The sequence below is a fragment of the Neocloeon triangulifer genome, unplaced genomic scaffold (assembly GCF_031216515.1).
Source record: "Neocloeon triangulifer isolate White Clay Creek 2 clone unplaced genomic scaffold, ASM3121651v1 ptg000009l, whole genome shotgun sequence".
Classification (NCBI taxonomy): domain Eukaryota; kingdom Metazoa; phylum Arthropoda; class Insecta; order Ephemeroptera; family Baetidae; genus Neocloeon; species Neocloeon triangulifer.
This window is the reverse complement of record NW_026775551.1, coordinates 5,833,583-5,854,434: the sequence shown is the minus strand read 5'-3', so window position 1 is coordinate 5,854,434 and position 20,852 is coordinate 5,833,583. Positions and strand designations below refer to the sequence as shown.

Below are 20,852 nucleotides of genomic sequence, written 5' to 3'. Positions count from 1 at the left end.
TAACAGGAAAAATAAAGAACTGCGATAATTTTTTAGCCGATTTTTTATGTTTAATATCAATGTTCATTTTCAATTTTTTCTTTTCTTTAAATGACGAAGTATCTTAAAACTTAATTTGCCTAGTTTCCATTCCTCTTTGTTTAGTTAGTATGCCCGTGTCTAAAATATATGTCCGCAACTGTCAAATAGCATGTAATTTGCAGGACACTTTCCTCCAGGATCTATTTTTTTTTCAGGAAAAATTATAGTAAGCTTTTCATTGCTTGATTTGTATGCACATCTTACATCTCTGAGGGCAATCCTGTTAACAGAATCTCATTTAAAAAAAATTAATTCTTTATCAAATTTAAAGCATATTACCTGAGCCAGTTTTTGCTGAACGCATTGAACGACAATTAGCATTCTGCCATCACAATTAAAGTTGCCACTTTTGAATATTATGGATGCGCCTGAAAATTAATAAAGTTGGTAAAATGAGACCCCAATAATAATTCTTTCAAATTATACCACTGTAAAATTTTTCAAGACAATAGTCAACAGCACTCTCAGTTAATGTTATCCATGAATCAAGAACTTGGTTTTTTGTCAGGAAACTCTTGAGTTTCATAGCCTCAATATTACCCGAGGTGAACTGGAATGTGTCAATTATATTATTTAAAACGTTTTAAATCTTTTTTAATTTTGTTTGAATGAATTCAATTTTGCAACACACCACTTGCTGAGCTCCCAAGTAGCAATTTACAAAGCACTGGAAAATTTAATCAAGTATTTCGATTTCTTTATAATTTTGTGTGTGTCATTACAGCACTCTTAGCAAGACTGCGTTGAACTTTAGGATCGTTGAAATCGATGTTGTTATTATTTTTAATATTTTGATATTTGTTGAGCGTGAATTCATTGAATGCTTTTAACGCGTTCGCATTTACTTTGCAAAATTTCTCGCCTTTTGTCATAACCACCGCCTCTTTTACTGGTTGCGTCATGCAGCACGTCAATCTCAATTTCTGAAATTAATATCCTGTTTTGGAAAACTTCAAAAATACAAAATACAAGGCTTACTGAAAAATTCGCTTTTGCGCAATTTGATGGCTTTGTTGCAGGTGTTTTTGTGGTTGTTATGGTTGTAGTCGATGCTGTTCCTGCAAGAGGAACTGCTGTTGTTGCGCTTTCAGTTTCATTACTGCCTGAAACATCTTCATTTTTTTTTTTTAATTGAATTGTGTTCAATTGTGCGTGCCAAATTTTTAAAAAAATACCCTGGCCAATTTTTTCAGATAGCCATCCTAAGTATGAGGTAACTCGAGTAAAACCAGATGGGCCTTGTAGGCACCCGTCCGAAGAACCAAAAGAAACAATTCCAATTTGCTTGAATGTGTTCGAGCCATCCTTGTAGACCATGGGTCCTCCGCTATCTCCCTTCAAATACGTCAAATTTAAAAACAAAGATAAATTACATTTTAATTTTTGAACCGAGCAAGTCGATTTTGGGGTTATTAGAGTGCAGATGGTCGCACTGGTCACAATATCGCTTCCGTAATACCCAACGCATGTCTCGCTCGATATGATAGGCAATTCGACATAGTTTAAGCTCTTACTGGGCGCTGAGGCTGTTGAATATTTTGATTTTTCAATCCACATGCAATATATCAGAAAATGCACTTCATTACTTTCAGTGAACTTTCCGAATCCGCTGACAGTTATTGTCGCTCCCTCGAATGTTTTACTGCCATCGGAGAGAGACGGTAGCTTCACCACATTAATGACATCTGAAAAATATTTTTCGAAATTTATTACTATGAGCGAGCCATAAAATCACGTTTAATTATTTGCCTACCTGATAATTCTATACTAGATGGCAGTTTCAAAAGTCCAATATCGTTATTCAAGTTGTAGTCGTGGTAATTTTCATGGACGATTTTTTGTGTCGTTTGCAACGTAACCGAGCCCGTGGGATTTTTAGACCTGTCTATGGAACCAAGCGTGACTTCATATGCAGTTCTATAGTGATTAATTTGAATTTTAATAAATGCTCATTTGTTATTGTCATTTAATAAATGCCCATGTAAACAGTGAGCAGCGGTCATTATCCAGCTCGGCATTATTAATGATCCACCGCACAAGAAACTGTTGTCGATGATAATGTAAGCTTGCCACGGAAACTGGCCCTCGACGGCTTTTATTCCTCCAATGATGTAGCTGAATATGGTTAAATTGCTTACTTTTCCAGCTCCAGATGCTGAAATATTTGCCAAAATTAAAAAAAAAAAATATGGAAAAACGTAGGGAATTAAATAATACGCTGGTGAATTGGTTTTGCATTTGGATCTTCTTTTGGGATCAGAGATTGGGCTATGATATGCAGCTCGGTTTTGTTAAAAAAATTTTGCGACGTCTTTGGAAGGCTTCTTTGGATTAAAACGAAATCATTTTCTTCACTTGCGACCACCTAACCGAATTGAAAAATGTAATTATTAAATGATCATCAATTAAAAAAAAAAAATACACGCAGAAAATTAGAAAAAAAATATTTATGCTATTAAATTTTGATTTCTCCGAGTCTCACCAGAGCAAAAACGCCGCACTGAAGAAGAAAAGCTGCTACGTGCATTTTCTAAAATTCACTGCACTAATTTTCCTTACCTCAAAACGAAAAGTGCTGACGCAAACACGTCCACTCAAATTAACTTCCTGCTTTTGACATAATTATTTCTTGATGATTATTGAGGAGAGGCTTGTTGTTCCACGCATTAACATTTGAAATAGAATAATTATTATAAAGAAATGCAGCTCTAAAATTTTTCTAAAACTCTAAAGTTAATTTTTTTCGTTTACATGATATAAAAACAAAAAATAAATAATTTTTTTTATAAGTTCCCCCTTATACTATCAGCAAACCAGCCGTCAAAACACAAGGTTAGGGTAACTCACGAACGCACCGCGTTACTTCCCAGAAAAAATAAACAACATGTAAAAGGACCGTATATTTATTTTGTAATTTTGCTACAATAATTTTAAACTAGTTCAAAATCATCTTTGGTGTATCAAATATTTTACCAATTTTCATTGCATAATATATTTCAATCAAGGGGAAAATTAGCATTCAATTATTTGAAATTCTTGATTAACTGCCCTTTGAACGCAGTCACTGCACATGAATTAAAGGCGCTCCTTTTGGCTCCACAATTCTTGTTAGTTTCTAAAATTTCGTTATTTTTTACAATTAATGAGAGGATTTAACTGATTTAAAAACAACTTACTATAGCTGTCGCATAGCTGCAAAGAGCAAAATTCTTATTAATTGATAATTTTATTTATTTATCCTACAGAAAATATAAATTAATAATGCAACAAAACGTTTCAAGAAAATTCATGTATCAAATTAAAATATTAAAACTGTAACTAAACGAAAAATAAAACGAAGGCATTTATTAACTATTGAATATTTTTGTTACCTGGAGTAATTGAAACTGAGTGCATTGAACTATAGCGGCTGCTGTTGCATTGCACCATTTTCCAAAAGATTCAACATAAGGTATTTGATATTCTGCAGATAAATATCAAATATATTTTTTTATCACTTAACTCAATTCTCGTCGATTTTCATTACCCTGCAAGAGGCTTTCACACTCATTGAACGAAGTTGCAATTTTCGAAGCCCAATTTTCATCAACCTGATTTTTCATCAGCAGCTCAACAAAGGCTGTTGAATTTAAAGTGCCTCTTTCTTCATCAACTATCTGTTTTATAGGTGTAATTAAAATAAAAATTATGCAATTTAAAACTTACCACATGCTTCTTTGATAAGTAGCAGTTCACGAAACACTAAAAATTAAATATTAGCATTGCTATATATTATGATTTAAATCTAATTGTAGTACAGCCTGGTGTCTCATGTAGTCTTGCGTTTCGACATCATAAAAGAATACACTGTAATTCACTTTGGAGTGTTGTCCCTTGTTCAAAGTGTACTCATTGAATATTGACATTTTTGCTTTGCTATTAGAGCAAATTTTCTCTTGCCGATTGAATGGAACCAGTTCTTTGGGAGGATTTTCGCAACAGCTTTGCATTCTCTACAATGCATAATAAATATTTTTAACGCACATTAAATAAGAGTAACTAAATTTTGCAACCTTGAAGTCCGATCTTCTACAGTTTTTCAACATTTTATCGGACTTTTTCGGCGGCTTTGCTGAAGTGACTTTAGGCGCCGCATTCGTGTTAATTGACGTTATGTCCCCACTCACGTCTGTGAAAAAATGACAAATTCAATAAATTTAAAAAAAAAAATTATATAAAATTAAACACTAGCCTGGTCCAACGTAGGACAATATCCAACCAAGGTATGAGGAAACCCTCACAAATCCAGTTGGGCCAAATAAACACCCCTCGGCCGACCCGAATGATACGATTCCAATTTGCACCCAAGAGTTGCTGCCAGCTTGATAAACCAAAGGGCCTCCGCTATCACCCTTTTAAACATATTTTATTTTTTGTTTTGTCTTGGAGTTTTGGTTACTTGGCATGTTGCTTTGCCATCATCAGAGCTGGTGCACAAATTGCTTGAGGAGATAATATTGCTTCCATAAAATTGAAGGCACTCTGCATTAGATATCACTTTCAGGGTTGCATAATTTAACTTCACGCTAGCACCACCGACTGAGAAAGCCAATGCAGTTTGAAAAATGAAAAGTGTACAACGAAAAAAATAACAAATTATTAAAAAAGAATACCATCATTAGTTTTTCCAAATCCGCTTACTGTCGCAAAGAGGCCTTCAAAAGTTGTGCTAGACGCTGAAGCTGCTGGCAGCTTCACAAGTTTGATAAAATCTATTCACAGAAATAAATCAATTAAAAATTTTTTCATATTATAATTATTAAATTTTCAGACCAGACAACTTAACGACTATAGGTAATTTAACAAGGGCGATATCGTTTTGTAGTGTTTCAGGGTTGTAGTATTCGTGGATGAATTTTGTAGAAGTTGTCAGTGTAGTTGAAAGGGAGGCATTGTTTTGCTCTCGGCTTATTAATCCAAGATGTACCTCAAAATCAGTATTTCTTGAAAGCAATAATATATAAATAATAATTTGAATTAATTTTTTTTTTTTAAATGTTTACCCGAAAGCACAGTGCGCCGCCGTCAGGATCCAATCTGTGAGAATGAGAGACCCACCGCACAAAAATGATTTGTCCATTATGAGGAACGCTTGCCACGGAAATTGACCTTTTGTTGCCTCTTTGCCGCCAATTATTTGGTCATTTATGATTCTCTTTGTCCATTTCCCCGCACCTATAGCTGTGATTAAAACATCGCCAGTGAGATCAAATTAAGAATAATAATTAATTTTTAATATTTTTTACGTTGCATAATTTCTGCTCCTTCTATATCTGCAACTGGCTGTAATAGGCTGTTGTAATTTTCGCTGACCGTGTCATAATCAGAGGGAGATTCTGCTCTGTCAAACTTTGGAAACGTAACATAGAGTTCTTTCACAGTTTCAGGATCCCAAGGTGTCCCAGACCCTTTTATGGCCTGCCAGCGGAAAACACATTATGTAATTTTGTTTAATTTTTAGAAGAAGAAAATCGTAATGTTTTGCTAGGCAGAAATTAAATTAATACTAAACTTAGCTGTTAGCAATACGGTAGCAAAAAAGCCTACATACCCAGATGAAACGAGCGAATATTACGTAGTAAGCAGACAACTTCATTTCAGTGCACAAGGACAAAGATATAAAAGTTTTTTGCATTGCAATTTCTTTTTATTCTTCCGTTATATACTAAACATAATTAAGGGTTTTTACGATTAAGCAGAATTTGGTATCATATGAGAGCGGAAATGCGATACACCCGCGCCTACCCCCTTATTTTAAAAAATTGGGTTGTGATATCATTGCACTAAATTATATGAAATTATTCCAAACTTGTGACTTATAAAAACATACCCACACATTCCTGGAAAGTATGATTAACATGCTGCTTCAAAAGCTTTTCCTTGCGAAGAATGCAAAGTAAGCATTTATTTCACCAAAAGTTGCTTACATTTTTTTCTCTTCAATGAAACCGAGTCTAAAATTTGGATGATAACTTGTGATAATATAATAATTGTAATATCTGTTGGATTGTGTTGGATGAGAAAGGAAATGCAACCAGACAGAAGAGAATTTGAATATTTGTTGAAGAAAAAAAATTATATTATTTTGGCTTACTTTTAGGGTCTATTATATATTAAAGCCGCCTTGCAAGAACACGCTTCTTTTCATTACTTCACATTCATTGCCTCACTGCGGAAATTGTGTGCGCATAAGTGATCCAATAACTGTATTTGACATTTTCTTCAATTGGCGGGATTAGAGATCTATTCAGAATTTATACTCTAATGGTAATGCGCTGACAAGATAAGTTGTCGTAGGATTAAGCGCAAATATTTATTTTCAAATTGGAACTTCTTAGATTTACAGAGAAAGATCAAGGGAGAACTTTCATTTTGGCTTTTTTTATGGTTTTTCTTCCTTGAATTTTACGTAGCACTAGAATAAAAAAGGTTTGGTAGTCACAAGGAAGCAAGATAAAAATCACAAAAATTTTAAGATGCCAAAATTATATTTATTATTTAACATGCATTCAAAATTAAACTGGAGCAAACTGAACAAGTCGCTTGATGCGCCTCAATAGCATTCGTAAGAAGTTCTTACTTCCCTCTGGCTGATCCTTTTAAAACAAAATTATTATTTGGTTGCATTGCATAAAATTAGGAAAAATACCTTTGTTGCTTCAAGTATTTGGGCCTCAACACGGTCACTGATTCCCACCAACACACCTTGCTTCAACATGCTCAAATCCTGGACAGTTGGTGTAAATCCAGGCTCAAAGAGGGAGTCTGGCAAATTTTAAGGAATGTTATTTAAATTCTTTCATTACATTTTTACACTACCATTTAGAGCTTGTCCAAGTCGAGGCAAATTACGCCTTAGATAGAGGTCCAAATGGGCCCAGAGGAGGTGAAGGCACTCCTCTGTTAACAAGCACAAAGTTCTCATTTCCGCTTTTCTTCTGGTAATCCGATCTTCACAAATCTGACGGGACTGAGTGATTGGCTCAATAGTTGACATGCTTGACTGCAAATATGATTAAATTAAGTTACGAAAATTAAAAAAAAGTTTATAAGTCAAGTCGGCCTAGTTGCACACCTGCATGTGATGAGTAACATTGATAGAATTCAAACGGGCCAATTCCAAATCTATCTGCTTCTTTGCTTTGCCAACTAGCAAGGACAAGTCATTCACTTGGCTCAAGAGCAATCCTAAATCAGGCGCTTGCAAGTGTAGAGTACCTGGTTAAAAATATTTTTATTTACATCGGCGTCAAAATAATTTAGGCAACAAACCAGTGTGGCTTGCAGAATCACTGACGGCAGGCTTGAAAACAGGTCTCAAGACAGTCATTCGGTGATGGTCAATGGCAGAGCGACGTGCAAATGTCAGAAGGTTGAGCGCAATTTGCAACACAAGCAAATAGCATTTGTCATCATCCTCCTTCTGAGGGTCATCAGTGCTAAAAATTTGAATGTGTTATGCAAAATTTGAAAATCTCTGTGAACTAGTCATACCTTAGCTGCATAGCCAAATGCTGGTTGATGTAGAATTTTGGCAAAAGCGCCATTGCAAACTGCTTCAACCGCTGCATACACACAGACGTAGCCAGGGGTGGCGAGTTGGAGTCGAAAGTGCTGGGATGGGAACAAATTGACAAGAGCTTAACAACCAGGTTCAGCTCTTGCAGTGCCTCCATAGGTAGGTTGGGAGAACCACCTCGCAGAATTAGTTGGAAGACGTCGCCATGGCTGATCATGAAGTGGGTCACCTAATTTTATTTAGATTTGCTTAAAACAATAAAATCACAACATGATTTCCAATTTACCTCGTGAACACATGACATGTTATCATTGCCCATTGTGTTCAGCACCGACGAACATAGCTTGAGGGCTGGCATCAGAATTTGGTGGTATCTCGTCAAAGTGCCAGGTATCCCTATGTCCACTTGTGACATTTCCTCATTGTTGAATGGTCTGCAGTCCAGTGCGGAAAGCTCGCTCAGAGACGAGAGAAGGCGAAGTCGTAGACAAGCCTCTGCCTCGGGACGTTCTTGGACCAATCGACAAAGCAGTGCCTAGAATTGTTAGCCAATTTAGCAAAAACGGAAGAAGAAAACAGTAAACATACCATTTTTGCCTCATAAACATAGAGTGGCTTCAGATTTGTTGGAGAAGGGCGCAGCATTTCCAAAAGCTCAGGATCGCTTTTGGTGATGGACTCAATCAGAGACTGCAAGTAGCCCTTGTTGATCATCAGGACAGTCCAACTGGCTTGCGGGCTAAGACGGAACTAGAGGAGTTAAGTTAAAACTTGGGCTACTTCTTAGATCATTTAAAATTACCAAAGCAGCAATCATAGACAAAGCAAGCATCCTGCAAACTTCATGGCCACGAATCGCATCAACAAAAATGCTATTAATCCAGTTTTCATTCAGCTTTGAGAGAGCTTCTAATGCAGCCATGCGTCGTTGGTTTAGAGTAGTAATGGTGTTCAAGTTGGCTGAAAAGTTTTAAAATTAGTCCCTAAAAACAAGGCAAACTATGTGAAACTCACTAGCAATTGGATTCTGGGCCAGACGTCTGAAATAGAGAGAGGAGCCTCCTAGTCCCTGTCCAAGGTCTCGTAGTTCTTCAGCAGTGGCGTCAAAGCAAGCCAGATGTAGGAAAACCAGCAGAGATCCATATAAATTGGCTCGGAGCATTTGAACGTTGCTTACTAAATAGAAAATTCTAATATTTAAGTTGATCAAAAAGTAAAAATATTTACTTGGTTGGTTCAGCCAATGAGCAATGCCTGAAAGAACTGCGCCAACAGTTGGAGTGTCAATGGTTAGCATGTAAGGGTCTGCAATGACATTTCCCAAGTTGTCAAGCAAAGGCTGGGAAGGATCCACTGTCCTCTCTCTTGCCTCGAGTACTACTAAATGACATTGACGAAGGCTGGCCAGCAACAAAAGCAAAGCTGACGAGCCGAGAGACGCAACCTCTGGAGACAAAATGTCTGCGGCAAGCTGGATCTAAGAAGTTTAATTATTAGTAGCTCTAATATTTACTAAAAATAACTAACCTTAGTGAGGAGGAGTTTGATGATGGCCAAGAGTATGCGATGTCTCTGTCCAACGGGCATGAATTCCATGGGAATGACATTGAACAGCACACCAACAACATGACGCCAAGCTCCGACAACTTTTATTCCTCCCAAAGTTATACCGCGTGCCTTGTTCACTTTGGCAGCAAAATTCAGAACTTCCTACAGCGATAAACATTGATTAAAAATAAAAATATATTTTAAATTTGCGTACTTTTAGCTCTGCATTGACCAGGTCTCTCTGGCTTGTATATGCAGATGATTTGCTGAGCTCTGTGCGGAAAAGAAGACTCAATTTGGATATATCAACCAAACCCTCTGATGGACTGCCACTTGGAAACTCGCACTTTTTCAAGGCCTAAAACAAAGTTTAATAATATTTAAAAGGTATTACACAAACAAACCAGTTCAATTTGAGAATGGTCGAAAAATCGCCACTGAACTGCTTCCACTTCCTGAATTGTGAAATCTACATCTTGCAAGATCATGGCAATCAATTCAGCACCGTGCCTCTGTTTTTCTAGAAAATTATTTAAGTTGACAAGGTATTGGCCTTCCAAAGATTATTAAAATACCTTGATAGCCACTGTAGCTGAGATGAGTTGCATCGACTGATTTCATTATGTCTTCAACAGGCAAAGACAAGAGTGATCTGAGTAGGCCTTGAATTGAAGATTTCTGTTTGTCGGATGAACTGAGTTTCAAGTCAATCGCAATGCAGCGCAGGAGCCACGAGGCGCAGTGCAATCCATTGGCTGCAAAATACAACATTTTACACATTCTTCAAAGATTGATTTTTAAAATTACGCGTCTTGGCAATGACTGCACTTCGTATCTTGATTAGGTGTCTCGATAGGAAGTCGGAGCAGAGTCTGAGATACTTCAAAGTTGGCCTGGCACTTTCAGGGTTTGAACACAAGACGTGAAGAATTGCAAAGCCTCTCTCGTGCAGACAATTTGGCTTTTGATAACCAACAGGAGCATTTGTTAGCGAGTCTAAATTTTGGATGATCGAATGAAGACAAGTTCTCGGGAATCCCAAAACACCTAAAATTTGCATTTTAAAATCTAGCAATAAATAATAGTTGTGAGAATAATCACCAGCGTGTTGAAGAACAGTGTGCCTCATCTCCCGTTTTATTTCATAGCCCAGCAGCAAGTGTGCCACTGTTGGAGGTGGAAATGCCAGGCTCTGGGCCAAAAAGTCCAAAACGTCTTCTTTAAGCTGCATGCTTAATGTCTCTCCATCTAGTTCTGGCTCGTAGGGGTCTTGTATGGAGCTAGCAAAGTCCAGAACATCAACAAATGCATGTTTCGATTGTTTAGATTGAGTGGCAAATGCCAGCACTTGAAGAAGTTTGTGGTGGCTTCCAGGATTTGAGGCCAAAAGTGTGAGGAACTTAATGGCCAGTGATGCGTGTCCAGGCAACCACTGGGCATACGTCAAGAACCTGCATTACAAAAATTTAAAATTTGATAAATAAATAAATTCTATTTGTATAATTACTTGATGATATTAATAGGGTGGTCTTGATGTCCAGTGCGGGGGTTGATATTGAAGATCAACTTATCGAGGCCAACCAACGTCTGTGTGGTGTTGGCAGCTGTTGTGGCAGCAATGGCCTTGGTTAGTTTAGGCAATTTTGACAATGCCAGATGCAGAAGGGATAAACAAAAGCGAGCACTTTTTTCAAGGCTGCTCTTTCCAGGAAATTCTGAAAACTTTTCCAACTGCAAGCATGCTTCGTCCAAAATTTGGAGCACCTGAAATTATAAAATTTTGCTTTAGGATATTTGAAAAAAAAAAAAGGATTTAATTAGCCAAACCAGTTTGATCAGTGGAGATGGCGAGTTTAGGGAAACCAAGATGCTAAATCCTGGATGAGGAGCAACATCGGTTGGAGTTTGTCCTGGTGTTACTTCAACTTTTCTCCCTGCTATGTCTTGAACATTTGGTTCGTATATGGATAGGAGAGAATGGAGAAGCTCCAAACAATTTTCAGCAACTTGCCACTGATAATAAAGTACATTTTAATTAAAAATACTTATGTTGAAAAGATAAATACCCTTTCTTCTGGCTTTCGGTATGTGCGGTGCAAAAATGGCAGAAAGACGCAATCGAGGGCATAGTACATGTGAGGGGATAGCCCAGGAGGCCGTTTGCCAACTCCAAGCAGCAATGGCAGTTCTGCATTCTGCACTAGCAAATTTAATAGCTTGAGAGTGGCTCGAGACAGTGGGTACTCCTCGTTACGGGTCTCGACTTCCTCCAGCTCAGTCTATAATAATAAAGTGGTAACACATCCCCTTCTAGAAAATGAGCGAAAATTTACCTGCAGACCCTTGGGCTGGTAGCTTGTAGAGGAAGGCGCTGTGCAGATGATGTTGGTAGATTCCATTTGCTGCCACACCTCATTAGCAACTTCCGAAGACTTTGCCAAAGAGGCCACCGTCAACAAAATTTCTGCCTTCAATGGAATGGGAACTGCGCAGCGAATCAAAGCCAGGAAGGTCTGCACAGGAGACCAGCTTGGATTCTGAGCCAAAGTTTGCCTTCCCATAGGATCATTATCTGTGATGTGTTAAAATTAATTCCCAGTGTGATAGTTTGCAAAATATAAATAATCACCAGCCACTGCTCTGATCAAAGCCAGAACGCCGTGCAAGCCCATTAATTCTTGAGGGTTGATGCCCCTGGGCATCCCTCTGGGTCTGTACACCGAGTCAGTTGCCGAGACTTGTGTTTCTTGACTCAAATTGCTTGCATATCTAGATGATTTTTTAATTTTTGTTATTTTAATTGCACACCTGAATCAATTTACCTATGCATTGCTCTGTAGAAGTGGCTCCAGGAAATTGTGCACTTGCTGTCATTGTTTGCATTCAGCAATTGAAAGATGTGCTGAGCACCTCGGGGTTGCTTTGCCAACGAGGCAAGGAATTTCAGGTACGGCACATAGAGTGAGGATGGAAGAGACTCTTTGGTCAAATTGGCAAACTTGCTCAAGATATTCTAAAAAAATAATATTGAATTTAAATTACCATTCATGAATTTTTAATTAAAGCCAACCTGAGCAACAGGTGTCCTTGTGTAGATAGCGCTACCGTCCATCGGAGGCAGCCCCCAAAACTCAAGTCCCAGTCCGTGTTTGTCATTCTCGTAAAGGAGGGCCATACTTAGCATCAAGTGCTCAAAATGGTGAGGCAAAGTCTTTGGAGGCTGCAATCCTTCATGGATATAAGCACTCATCACCTTAGAAATATCAAACTGTAAAACGCAATCTAAAAAAACAGTGATTTTACTTTTGCCGCCTCGTCTGCAAAATTCCTCATTTCTTTCACTTTCATAGGCATCAGAATCAGCAAGTCAGTGAAGAGAGTGTGCATACGTCGAACGTAGAATTCCTGAAACAACAAGTTGTTCAATTGATTGTTCTCTAAACTCGTCGAGTGAGTTTACTTCTTTAGCAAATGCTGAATGAGAGAGCATGCGGCTGTAAAGGAATTCAAACACCAGGTTATCATCTAAAGCAGCTCCGATCAGAAGTTCGTCATCATCTCTCAAATTGAGTTTGTTCCTGATGCTTGCTGGAGCCATCCGAAGGGAGCACAGCGCAAGTCCCCAAGCCATTTGGGCCAATCCTTGCAGACCTTTGCAGCCCCAATTGTTTGTTGTCATTGGAGACAAGTCCCTCATCAAACTTGGAATGAGGCTGTGCTCGGAAACCAATGGAAGCCGTTGAACCAACTCTACAAGTTCAAATATTTGTTATAAAAAATATGTTGATTTAAGGGGAATTAAATTTTAACCATCTTGCTCCTCTTTCCTTTGCAAAATACTGACATCAAGTGCATAGAGCAATGCCATAACAAGTGCCAAATTGACACCGTCAATAGCAGATCCAGCCGTATCTTGGTCCATTCTATTGAATAAATAATTTTAATTAATTAGTAAACAGTTTCAGTAAAAATTTTAATGAATAATTACTTTATTTCTGAAATATATTTGATGAGAGGGAGCAGTGCCGTCTGGGGCAGTCCAGCTTGAGCAGAAAGGCAGAACACAATGTCGGCTAGAGTTTGCCTTGTGCCTGTGATCAAATCGTAGATAAGTCGCTGGTGCTTCGGCCCTCCGAGGCCTCGATTCCGTTGAAGCTTTTCCATCTCCTTGTTCACGTCAATTTCACTCAAGAGGTCTAGAATGTTGCTGACAAGGTTGTTGGACACCAGTTGGTCCATATAGGCAGCGATCAATCTGTTGTCGCAGGCGCCCGCAAATTCCCAACTGACACCTCGCCTGGCTTGAGCCAAAAGGCACAGAGTGTCGCAGATGGCTTTACGACCGTCGTAAAAGAGCATCACGGCCACCAAGCCTCGGGTCAATTCTGGGTAGTGCTGCATTTGTTGCTCAGCTGATGGAATAAGGATTACAAAAATTAGGATCATTTTTATTTAAAAGTTCAAAGCTTCAAGAGTTATTTCTTAAGTCTAAGGTTTCATTTACCGACGCAAAGAAGGTCCAATGCTACATATTCATTTATGGAAAACATGTCAGAGATGATGATCGCCTCCTCCAAGAGCTCTCTGGAGATGTGCAGAGGTTGCCGAAGAGGCAAGCCAGTGTTTTCCTGAACACATCGCTGAAGTTCTTGGCGACTTTTAGGGTCTGGGCCCTGGAAATTAGATTAATGAAGGGTAATTAAAAATTATTTTCCTCGTATTTTGGACTCACTGTATTTCTAAGCAAATTTAAAAACGTCTGTTTGAAGTTTTTGAGATTTTCTTCAAGGATCATAGAGGGGTACTCGGACGGTGCAGCAAGAAAACTGGAGATCGTGCTGTGCAGTTCCTTGTAAGGCGTCCACAGGTCTTCCGTCGGGCCCGAACCGCGACTTTTTGGGTCCACAATCACCATGATTGCAGCCTCTTTAGAAGAATTTCCTCCGAAAATTGACAATTTGCCGGCTTTCGCTATTCATCAACAATAAACATGCCGCGAACGGAAAGGGGCAAAGGGGGAAGGGGGAAGAAATCAGCTCAGAGCTCAGTGCTGCCACCGACGTTGCCACCAACAAGCAGGGCGACTCGCTTGTGGTGGCGCGAAATAATGGCGCGACGTATCAGGGTCACGTGCCATGTGCCATTACCAGTAATAAGACTATAATTATTACTAGTTTTAAGTTTCAGAAGGAAGTTGCGGATGCGGAAAACAAATGAATATTAAAATATTGTAACAAAATTATTTGTGCAGAGCAATCATGTTAGAATTTTTTACAGTGAATCAAAAATTATTGAGCGTTTTAAAAAATAATTAGTTAAAATGAGGTATAAAAAAACCTTTTTTGTGGTAGAATTTCACAATCGGGGGTTGATTCATGGTGATTTGAATTTAAAATCGGCTTTCACTCGATGGGTTTTTGTGAGTTGTTTATTGTTTCAGAAAAAACAATATCCTGCTCTACGATCAAAAAATTTTGATTTTTTTTTAAACTAATTTTCGTGAGATATAACCGTGTACATAGTGGGATGGGAGTATGATATAATTACAGTGGTTTTTGAGAAGTCTATTGTATGAAAATTACCTACTATTTTCGAACTATGGTACATTTCGCAAGTTTTATAAGTGAAAATTTATCTTCCGCACTTAATCGTACAGTTTTTAATATCACTACCGGCCATAATCTTATCAAAATACCCAGAATATAACAAGTGATTGATTATCCATTTTCGACCTTTTAAGCACACCTGTCGATCATGTGAATTCTGGCACATTCTTCTTGTCAAAAGACGTTCCAAAGTCGTATCGGACTCACTGCGGTCTTTTTGACCTCAGAATCAAAATTCTTGTCGTTTCCTTTAAATATACATTTTCTTTAAAACAAATTAGATTGTACAATAGACTAATAAACAACAATTAGTAAAATGCTAATAAAAATCACTATTTTGAAGTTTGCTTCTAGAATGCAGTGACGCAAAATTTTAAATTAATGAAAAAAGCTTGGTTCTAGCTTTTACGCAATTTTACGAAATAATATTCTTTATTTGAAACTGAAAAAAATTAGAGTTTAATTTTGTTGCATTTATCCTTTCACTATTTAATCGTTTAATCAATAAAATACTGTTTTTTTATGTTTTACATTATAATTAATTTCCTTCTCATCATTTCCGATGCACAATTAAGTCATATCATATCACTTTAAAAAGATTGATTGAACTGTGAAATCCATTGCGCAATCGTTAATTCTACGCGTTCCCTGGCCGCGATGAGTTGAGGAGGATCGTTCTCGAAGAAAAACTGTTCGGCAGCGTGTCCAACGTCTTAAAATTCACATTCGTGTTTTAACATAATTTCAGCAGACATAATTAATAAAATTTCAAACCTTGAATCACGATAACAGGAGCGTCGGCATTAATATCTGCTTCAGCAGCCACCTTCGTCCAGCCATCAAAACTTCCGTGGGTGAAAATGGCCCTGGTGACGTCGGGAATTTTACCTCCGTATTCTAAATTTGTTCTTGCCACTCCAGCTTCCAAAATGGCTTGAGAAAATCTTTGCAGGTTTAAATTAAATTTTTAATCATTTTAAACAATTAACTATTTTCTTACTGCTCGCCAAGTACGTCGGCGCAAGAGTCGATAAAATATTCAACTGGCACCACATTTCCAAAAGGCGAATTTCCAGACAATGTAAAGAACCAGCCAAGCTCAGTGCAAGTCTGATAAATGTACTGGCGATCTGCATTATTAAAAAATTAGTTAAAAAAATTAAGTAAAAAAAATACACACAATTATTTCCGGGAGCAACTGCGGTAGAATTTCGATAAAATTCCATAAGATCGTCGTAGTGGACGTTGAGGCAGATATTAGGATAAGCTTGCTTGACAACTTCGGCCAAATTAAGCAAAGGTGTTCCGGTCCCATCCATCAGCTTATCACATTCGGCGGAAATCATTCCTGGGAAAGCGAATTGAACAACTGCCCCGTAGAGATTGGCGACGAGCGCATAAAGGTATCTTGCATCTGTCAGAAGAGTGAGGTCCGATTCCGGACACAAACTTTATATCGAAATTTACTGCGTGGATTAATAATTCAAATAAGTTGATTAATTATACTTGAAAGCAGTTGAAACGTATTGAAGGCTTGCAGGTTGTTGGCTAGAAATCAACGCCACCATTTCATCCATAGCCGCTGACAAATAACCTGGGCACAGAGGATTTACCTTGGCCAATCCAACTCCAGTCATCTCATGATATTCTGAATTTTTTTTAAATGTTTTTTGAATTGTTTTAACTTTTATTTTAATTTTACCAAAAAAGTCAACTTTAGCCTCCTGTTGGCCACTTGATGAATACGCTGCGTGGAAAACGTGCGAGTATTTCTGCCTTGCAAATCCTGCGATCATTCCGGAATAAGAGGTTCCGCAAACGATCCACGGACCGGTGAAATTGTGGATTTCGTTCATTTTTAAAGCGAAATCGGCAGCATCAGCCAGTGCCTGGTCAATACTCAGATAAAGCAAGCTTTCAGTTTCCAAATCGCTAAATATTGAAAGTATAAAAATAATATATATAATTTGTTTTCTTTTTTTAAGCACTTGCCCAATTGGCTGGCTTAGGCCGTAATAGCGGTGCTCAAGTTCAAACAATGCGCCATTTAATCTTGCCGCCATCTGACCGACAAAGGATGTGTTTGAAATGTAATTTCCAGTTGCATCCCATTCTCCGTCGAGAAAGAGAAAAATAGGACCGCCTTGGACGTAATGATCTTTCGTCATGAAGTATCTCTATCGTTAAAAAAAATTGTTTGATTAATTATTAGGACACCAATATTGTGGCGCTGGAACAGTACCTGGCTAAATGTTCTAGTGTCCAGTGGTCTGGAGTGATCCACAATTTGAGTATGCCACAATTGCTCTGCATCGGTTGTACCTGCAGCGGGCAAAAGTCTACTTTTCGGGCTAAATGGCCCATTCAAGCTCCCAAATGCGGAGCTCGTCACAAAAAGCAAAAGCAGTATTTTCTAATAATGGTTTAATTAGTTATTGAAGCTTCCAAATTTAATTTGAAAAGTATTATACCTGAATCATTTTGAGTACGTGATTATCGTTCTATGATTTAGCACTCTTCTTTTATACCTAATTTTTAATCAAAGATTTCATTATCTCCAAAGGATTATCAACTCAATAGATGACTTCACTCATGATTGGTCACTCTGATAGATTGGAACAGGTACAGGTGGCAACTTCTTTTTTAAAAAAAAAAAACAATAATCAATGCAATCAATCTTTAGCTTTTCTGATTAGTTTGACCGACACGAGCCTCCAATAGTACAATGGAAAAGCTGTAGAAATGTATATTAGATTGACTGATATTGACTTGAAAAAATAAAATAAAAAATATATTTCATTTCACTTTGTATTTTTTTTTTTAATTATTTTTGATTAATTGCCCTAAAAAATTTCCTTGGTCAACCTATTTGGTTTAAATTATTATTATTTGTTGTTAATTATTTTTCCTCCTTCATTCTTTAAATTACAAGACGATGAAACACTTAAAATCCAATAAATAATCTCAAAAATCGCACTTGAAACTTGATTGACTATGAGAGTGGTGCTTAGGAAAGTTCAAATTCAAATAATATCTCATTGATATGATATCAAAAACGTGCCCCCAAATTGAGAGTGTGGGAAATTTCAGACTCAAGACGATTATTATTCGATAAGAATAAAATCCACACCTCAAGCCTCGCCTCTTGTGCATAATTTTGCAAAGTGCGATTGTGAAAGTTGAGAACTTTGGCGGCACAGATGGATTTGTGTATAATTAGCATCTAGCAGCCCCCTTTACACAGTAACTTCATAGTAAAAGGCATGATCCGTGTCATATGGACCACCAAGGCGCGCGCTAATGCACCCGTCAATCAAACCGTAGCCATGTAAATAGAATCTTAGAAGGTGCTGCCGGCCGATGAAACATGCAAGAGTGTTTAGCTTGCTTGGCACATATCTGTAATTCTCGCGCTTGAAACACAAAAACATCACAAATTAATATCACTTTGTTGTAAATATCCCTTTTTTTTAAAGTATTTAATTCAAATTTTATTTTCCAAAAAGTATACAAACAGCAACTAATTTTGTCTTAATTGGGTCAATCAAAGAAAATTAATTTTTTTATAATTCTTAACAAATCATGTTTATCATTATTAAATTATTTATATTTACTTTTCTATAATTTCTAAAAAAAAAAAATTGGAATTTGCTTCACTAAAATTGTTTATTTCAGAAGAAAGCTGTCTCTTGCCGCAGTTGTTGGCCTTTTTTTGCAAATAGTAGTGGCTGTCGAAGAAGTCATTCTTTTGCTGTTGGTCCATCAAGAGAAGAACCACACTGATTTGAACAAATTTTCCGAAGGGGATATCAGACATTAGTTACCTCCCATGTTGTATTTGCTTTAGGCGGTTTGGTTAATGAAACAGTTGGATTGTGGTAAGTAAAAACTAGCCGTGTTCCTCGAGAGGGCGAGAGGAAGAGAGTTCGGAGAGCGAGAGAGAAACGCGGCGCGCTCTTGGCGGATTGTTTTTCTTTTGCTTTTCCCCGGGGGGTGAGTGTAACTTAATAAGACTGCACGGCCAGCAAACTAAACATTAAACATCTCTCAAGACGTGAGAATTACAGACTGCCGCTTTTCTTTTATTGGTCTTATCAAAACCACATGTACAAAATCGCATCAAAGTCGTCTCAACGTTTGATTTTTGTCACGTGTTCGTCTGCCTTCTGGACCACCATGGTTGAGATCACTTCTTGTCTCATTTAAAATTTTTAAATGTATGCAAATTTTAAATTGAGATTTTTTTCTATTGGCGCCGGCAGACTGGATATGTATTCAAAAACTCTTTTGATATTATGTTTAGGCGATCTCGCATCAATAAGAAATATTTACAAGTTATAGCTTTGAATGACACGCTGCTAGTTGAATGTTAAAAGCCTGTAAATACTGTGTTCCTGTTGCATACATGTCTGTCCATTAGACGCCCTAATACCTCTTTGATCACTCCAACCTTGTGCCAAGCGAGAAGTTTGTTTTCTTTAGCGCCTCAATGTCTTTGATGCGCATAAAGTCGGCAGGAAATTTCTTCAACATCGGCGGTAAACAACGATTTTCAAAACTAGATTTTGATTTCACGCTTGAGATTATCCGCAGGATTTTTTCATATAATATGAGAGATTACATGCACTGAACCCACAGTAATCGGATCTTTGATCTGCGCAATGAGCGATTTGCAGTGTCAAATGTCTACATAATGGATGGCCTCATCTAAAGGCTACTTGTCTACAGTTTCCACAATGACTGATACTGTAAATAAATATTTTTAGGGGCCCAGTGATCCATCAAAACGCACGGAGAGAAGATTTTGCTTTCTCGATTGCAATCAATATCACGAATCTTTCCATAGAAAGTTTTTTATTTTAATTTCATTATGTATTTTAAAAGTTTCGCTTTATTAAATTTCAAGTAAAATCAATAAATTTGAAAATACGTCAGATTTTGTTGTCGTTGTTGTTCTCATAAAAATTCAGCCCGCAGTTACAAAAGGTTGTTTTTATCTAATAAGGCGCCGTGCTTATTTTCAATGCGATACCCTCTCTTTTTTCTCCCGCAGCTATCCAAACAATGGACCACACCGTATACCCACCCACTCGCATTCTCTGCAGGCGCACAGCAGCATTCATTGGCTTTTTGTTTGTAAAGTAATCCCTCAGGAGTTCCGTCAGCTTCTCGGCAATCCGTTTAAATGTGACAAGATAAACACTGGGGCCGCTTTGCAGATCACGTTACCTCAGATTGATTCTGCGGCAATCGCATAAACACAATTGTGTGGCGACGACGTGTGTTATTCTTCAATACGCCGCGGATTTTCCTACCGTCTGCTTTGATCTTGAAATATATTCATGCAGTATAACGTGAACATACAAAAACTGCTCCCCATGCATAAATCATGAGTGACGAAAATAAAAAAATCAGTAAAAAATACTTTTTTTTTTACTCATTTTGAAAACAAAAATTGTTTTCCGATTCTGATAGTATTTTTATGGCCAACGAACCTGTCCAAATAACAATTATTTGGTATAGAATAATAATTAATTTAAAAGTTATGCATGTTTTAATTAATTAAATGCAATGATGAGAAGTTTTGTCTCACAATCTGTTTTACTATGAATTTTGAATCAAAACGTTTCAACCGGTTTCAACAATATATTCAAGAATTATTACCTTTTTCTACGAAATTTCCTATTCATTTAAGAAAATGGATTGATGAAATTAATTGATTTAAGTTAAAGGTAAAATCATTCAGTTTTAAGTGGTCTTATAAAAAAATATTTTCAATTTTTTTTAGCATCATGCATATTATTAAAGTTTGTATCTGGTTTGTATATGAGTCAAAGTTGCCCTTTTGCAAAAATAATAAACAACCATGTATTGGCATAAGTAGATACAAAAAAAAAACGGATGTAATTTGATTGACATAATTGTATTTTCCCAATTTTATTAAATATTCTACTTCACTATGGACACATGAGGAATATTCATTTATTTTTAAATAAATTTAAAGACAAAATAACAAAGAAAACAATCAACTGCTCATAACATTAACATACGCTAATTTA

The 20,852-nt window shown here is 37.3% G+C and overlaps 4 protein-coding genes across 6 annotated transcripts; all 4 read right to left on the bottom strand.

The window, feature by feature from the left end:
- Nucleotides 1-43: 43 nt before the first annotated feature.
- Nucleotides 44-2,636, bottom strand: LOC132195167 (proclotting enzyme-like). 2 transcript variants are annotated; one of them, XM_059616983.1, is made up of 14 exons: nt 2,564-2,636; nt 2,299-2,446; nt 2,059-2,236; nt 1,835-1,998; nt 1,668-1,766; nt 1,471-1,607; nt 1,257-1,416; nt 1,060-1,193; nt 804-1,004; nt 713-748; nt 508-631; nt 361-449; nt 286-301; nt 44-221 (listed from the first exon to the last, which is right to left on the bottom strand). In XM_059616983.1, exons 1-14 carry the CDS (start codon nt 2,606-2,608, stop codon nt 160-162), a joined length of 1,593 nt encoding a protein of 530 aa, XP_059472966.1. In that variant the 5' UTR covers nt 2,609-2,636; the 3' UTR covers nt 44-159. The 2 variants fall into 2 exon arrangements, with proteins under 2 accessions (XP_059472966.1, XP_059472967.1); XM_059616984.1 differs by lacking the exon at nt 713-748 and having other exon boundaries at nt 927-1,004.
- A 381-nt stretch (nt 2,637-3,017) lies between these two features.
- LOC132195166 (coagulation factor X-like) lies at nt 3,018-5,744 on the bottom strand. Of its 2 annotated transcripts, none has more exons than XM_059616982.1 (14): nt 5,672-5,744; nt 5,367-5,538; nt 5,124-5,301; nt 4,894-5,063; nt 4,734-4,832; nt 4,520-4,602; nt 4,313-4,472; nt 4,134-4,249; nt 3,879-4,073; nt 3,787-3,822; nt 3,608-3,737; nt 3,453-3,544; nt 3,258-3,273; nt 3,018-3,196 (listed from the first exon to the last, which is right to left on the bottom strand). In XM_059616982.1, the coding sequence occupies exons 1-14, from the start codon at nt 5,714-5,716 to the stop codon at nt 3,105-3,107; spliced, it is 1,584 nt and encodes a 527-aa protein (XP_059472965.1). In that variant the 5' UTR covers nt 5,717-5,744; the 3' UTR covers nt 3,018-3,104. The 2 variants fall into 2 exon arrangements, with proteins under 2 accessions (XP_059472965.1, XP_059472964.1); XM_059616981.1 differs by having other exon boundaries at nt 3,020-3,196; nt 4,520-4,659.
- An 845-nt stretch (nt 5,745-6,589) lies between these two features.
- On the bottom strand, nt 6,590-14,194 carry LOC132195362 (nuclear pore complex protein Nup205). Its single transcript, XM_059617304.1, has 30 exons — nt 13,920-14,194; nt 13,692-13,860; nt 13,176-13,599; nt 12,998-13,110; nt 12,648-12,937; nt 12,491-12,592; nt 12,258-12,440; nt 12,010-12,200; nt 11,817-11,956; nt 11,521-11,759; nt 11,254-11,466; nt 11,015-11,200; nt 10,695-10,951; nt 10,289-10,638; nt 9,995-10,234; nt 9,763-9,942; nt 9,592-9,707; nt 9,402-9,545; nt 9,167-9,349; nt 8,867-9,116; nt 8,654-8,815; nt 8,442-8,599; nt 8,228-8,389; nt 7,926-8,174; nt 7,615-7,868; nt 7,393-7,559; nt 7,196-7,338; nt 6,940-7,123; nt 6,770-6,885; nt 6,590-6,716 (listed from the first exon to the last, which is right to left on the bottom strand). The coding sequence occupies exons 1-30, from the start codon at nt 14,100-14,102 to the stop codon at nt 6,636-6,638; spliced, it is 5,829 nt and encodes a 1,942-aa protein (XP_059473287.1). The 5' UTR covers nt 14,103-14,194; the 3' UTR covers nt 6,590-6,635.
- Nucleotides 14,195-14,624: 430 nt separating this feature from the next.
- Nucleotides 14,625-17,342, bottom strand: LOC132195207 (thymus-specific serine protease-like). Its single transcript, XM_059617045.1, has 9 exons — nt 17,265-17,342; nt 17,036-17,206; nt 16,786-16,970; nt 16,496-16,725; nt 16,300-16,441; nt 15,974-16,242; nt 15,794-15,923; nt 15,568-15,737; nt 14,625-15,505 (listed from the first exon to the last, which is right to left on the bottom strand). Exons 1-9 carry the CDS (start codon nt 17,271-17,273, stop codon nt 15,384-15,386), a joined length of 1,428 nt encoding a protein of 475 aa, XP_059473028.1. The 5' UTR covers nt 17,274-17,342; the 3' UTR covers nt 14,625-15,383.
- Nucleotides 17,343-20,852: the final 3,510 nt, after the last annotated feature.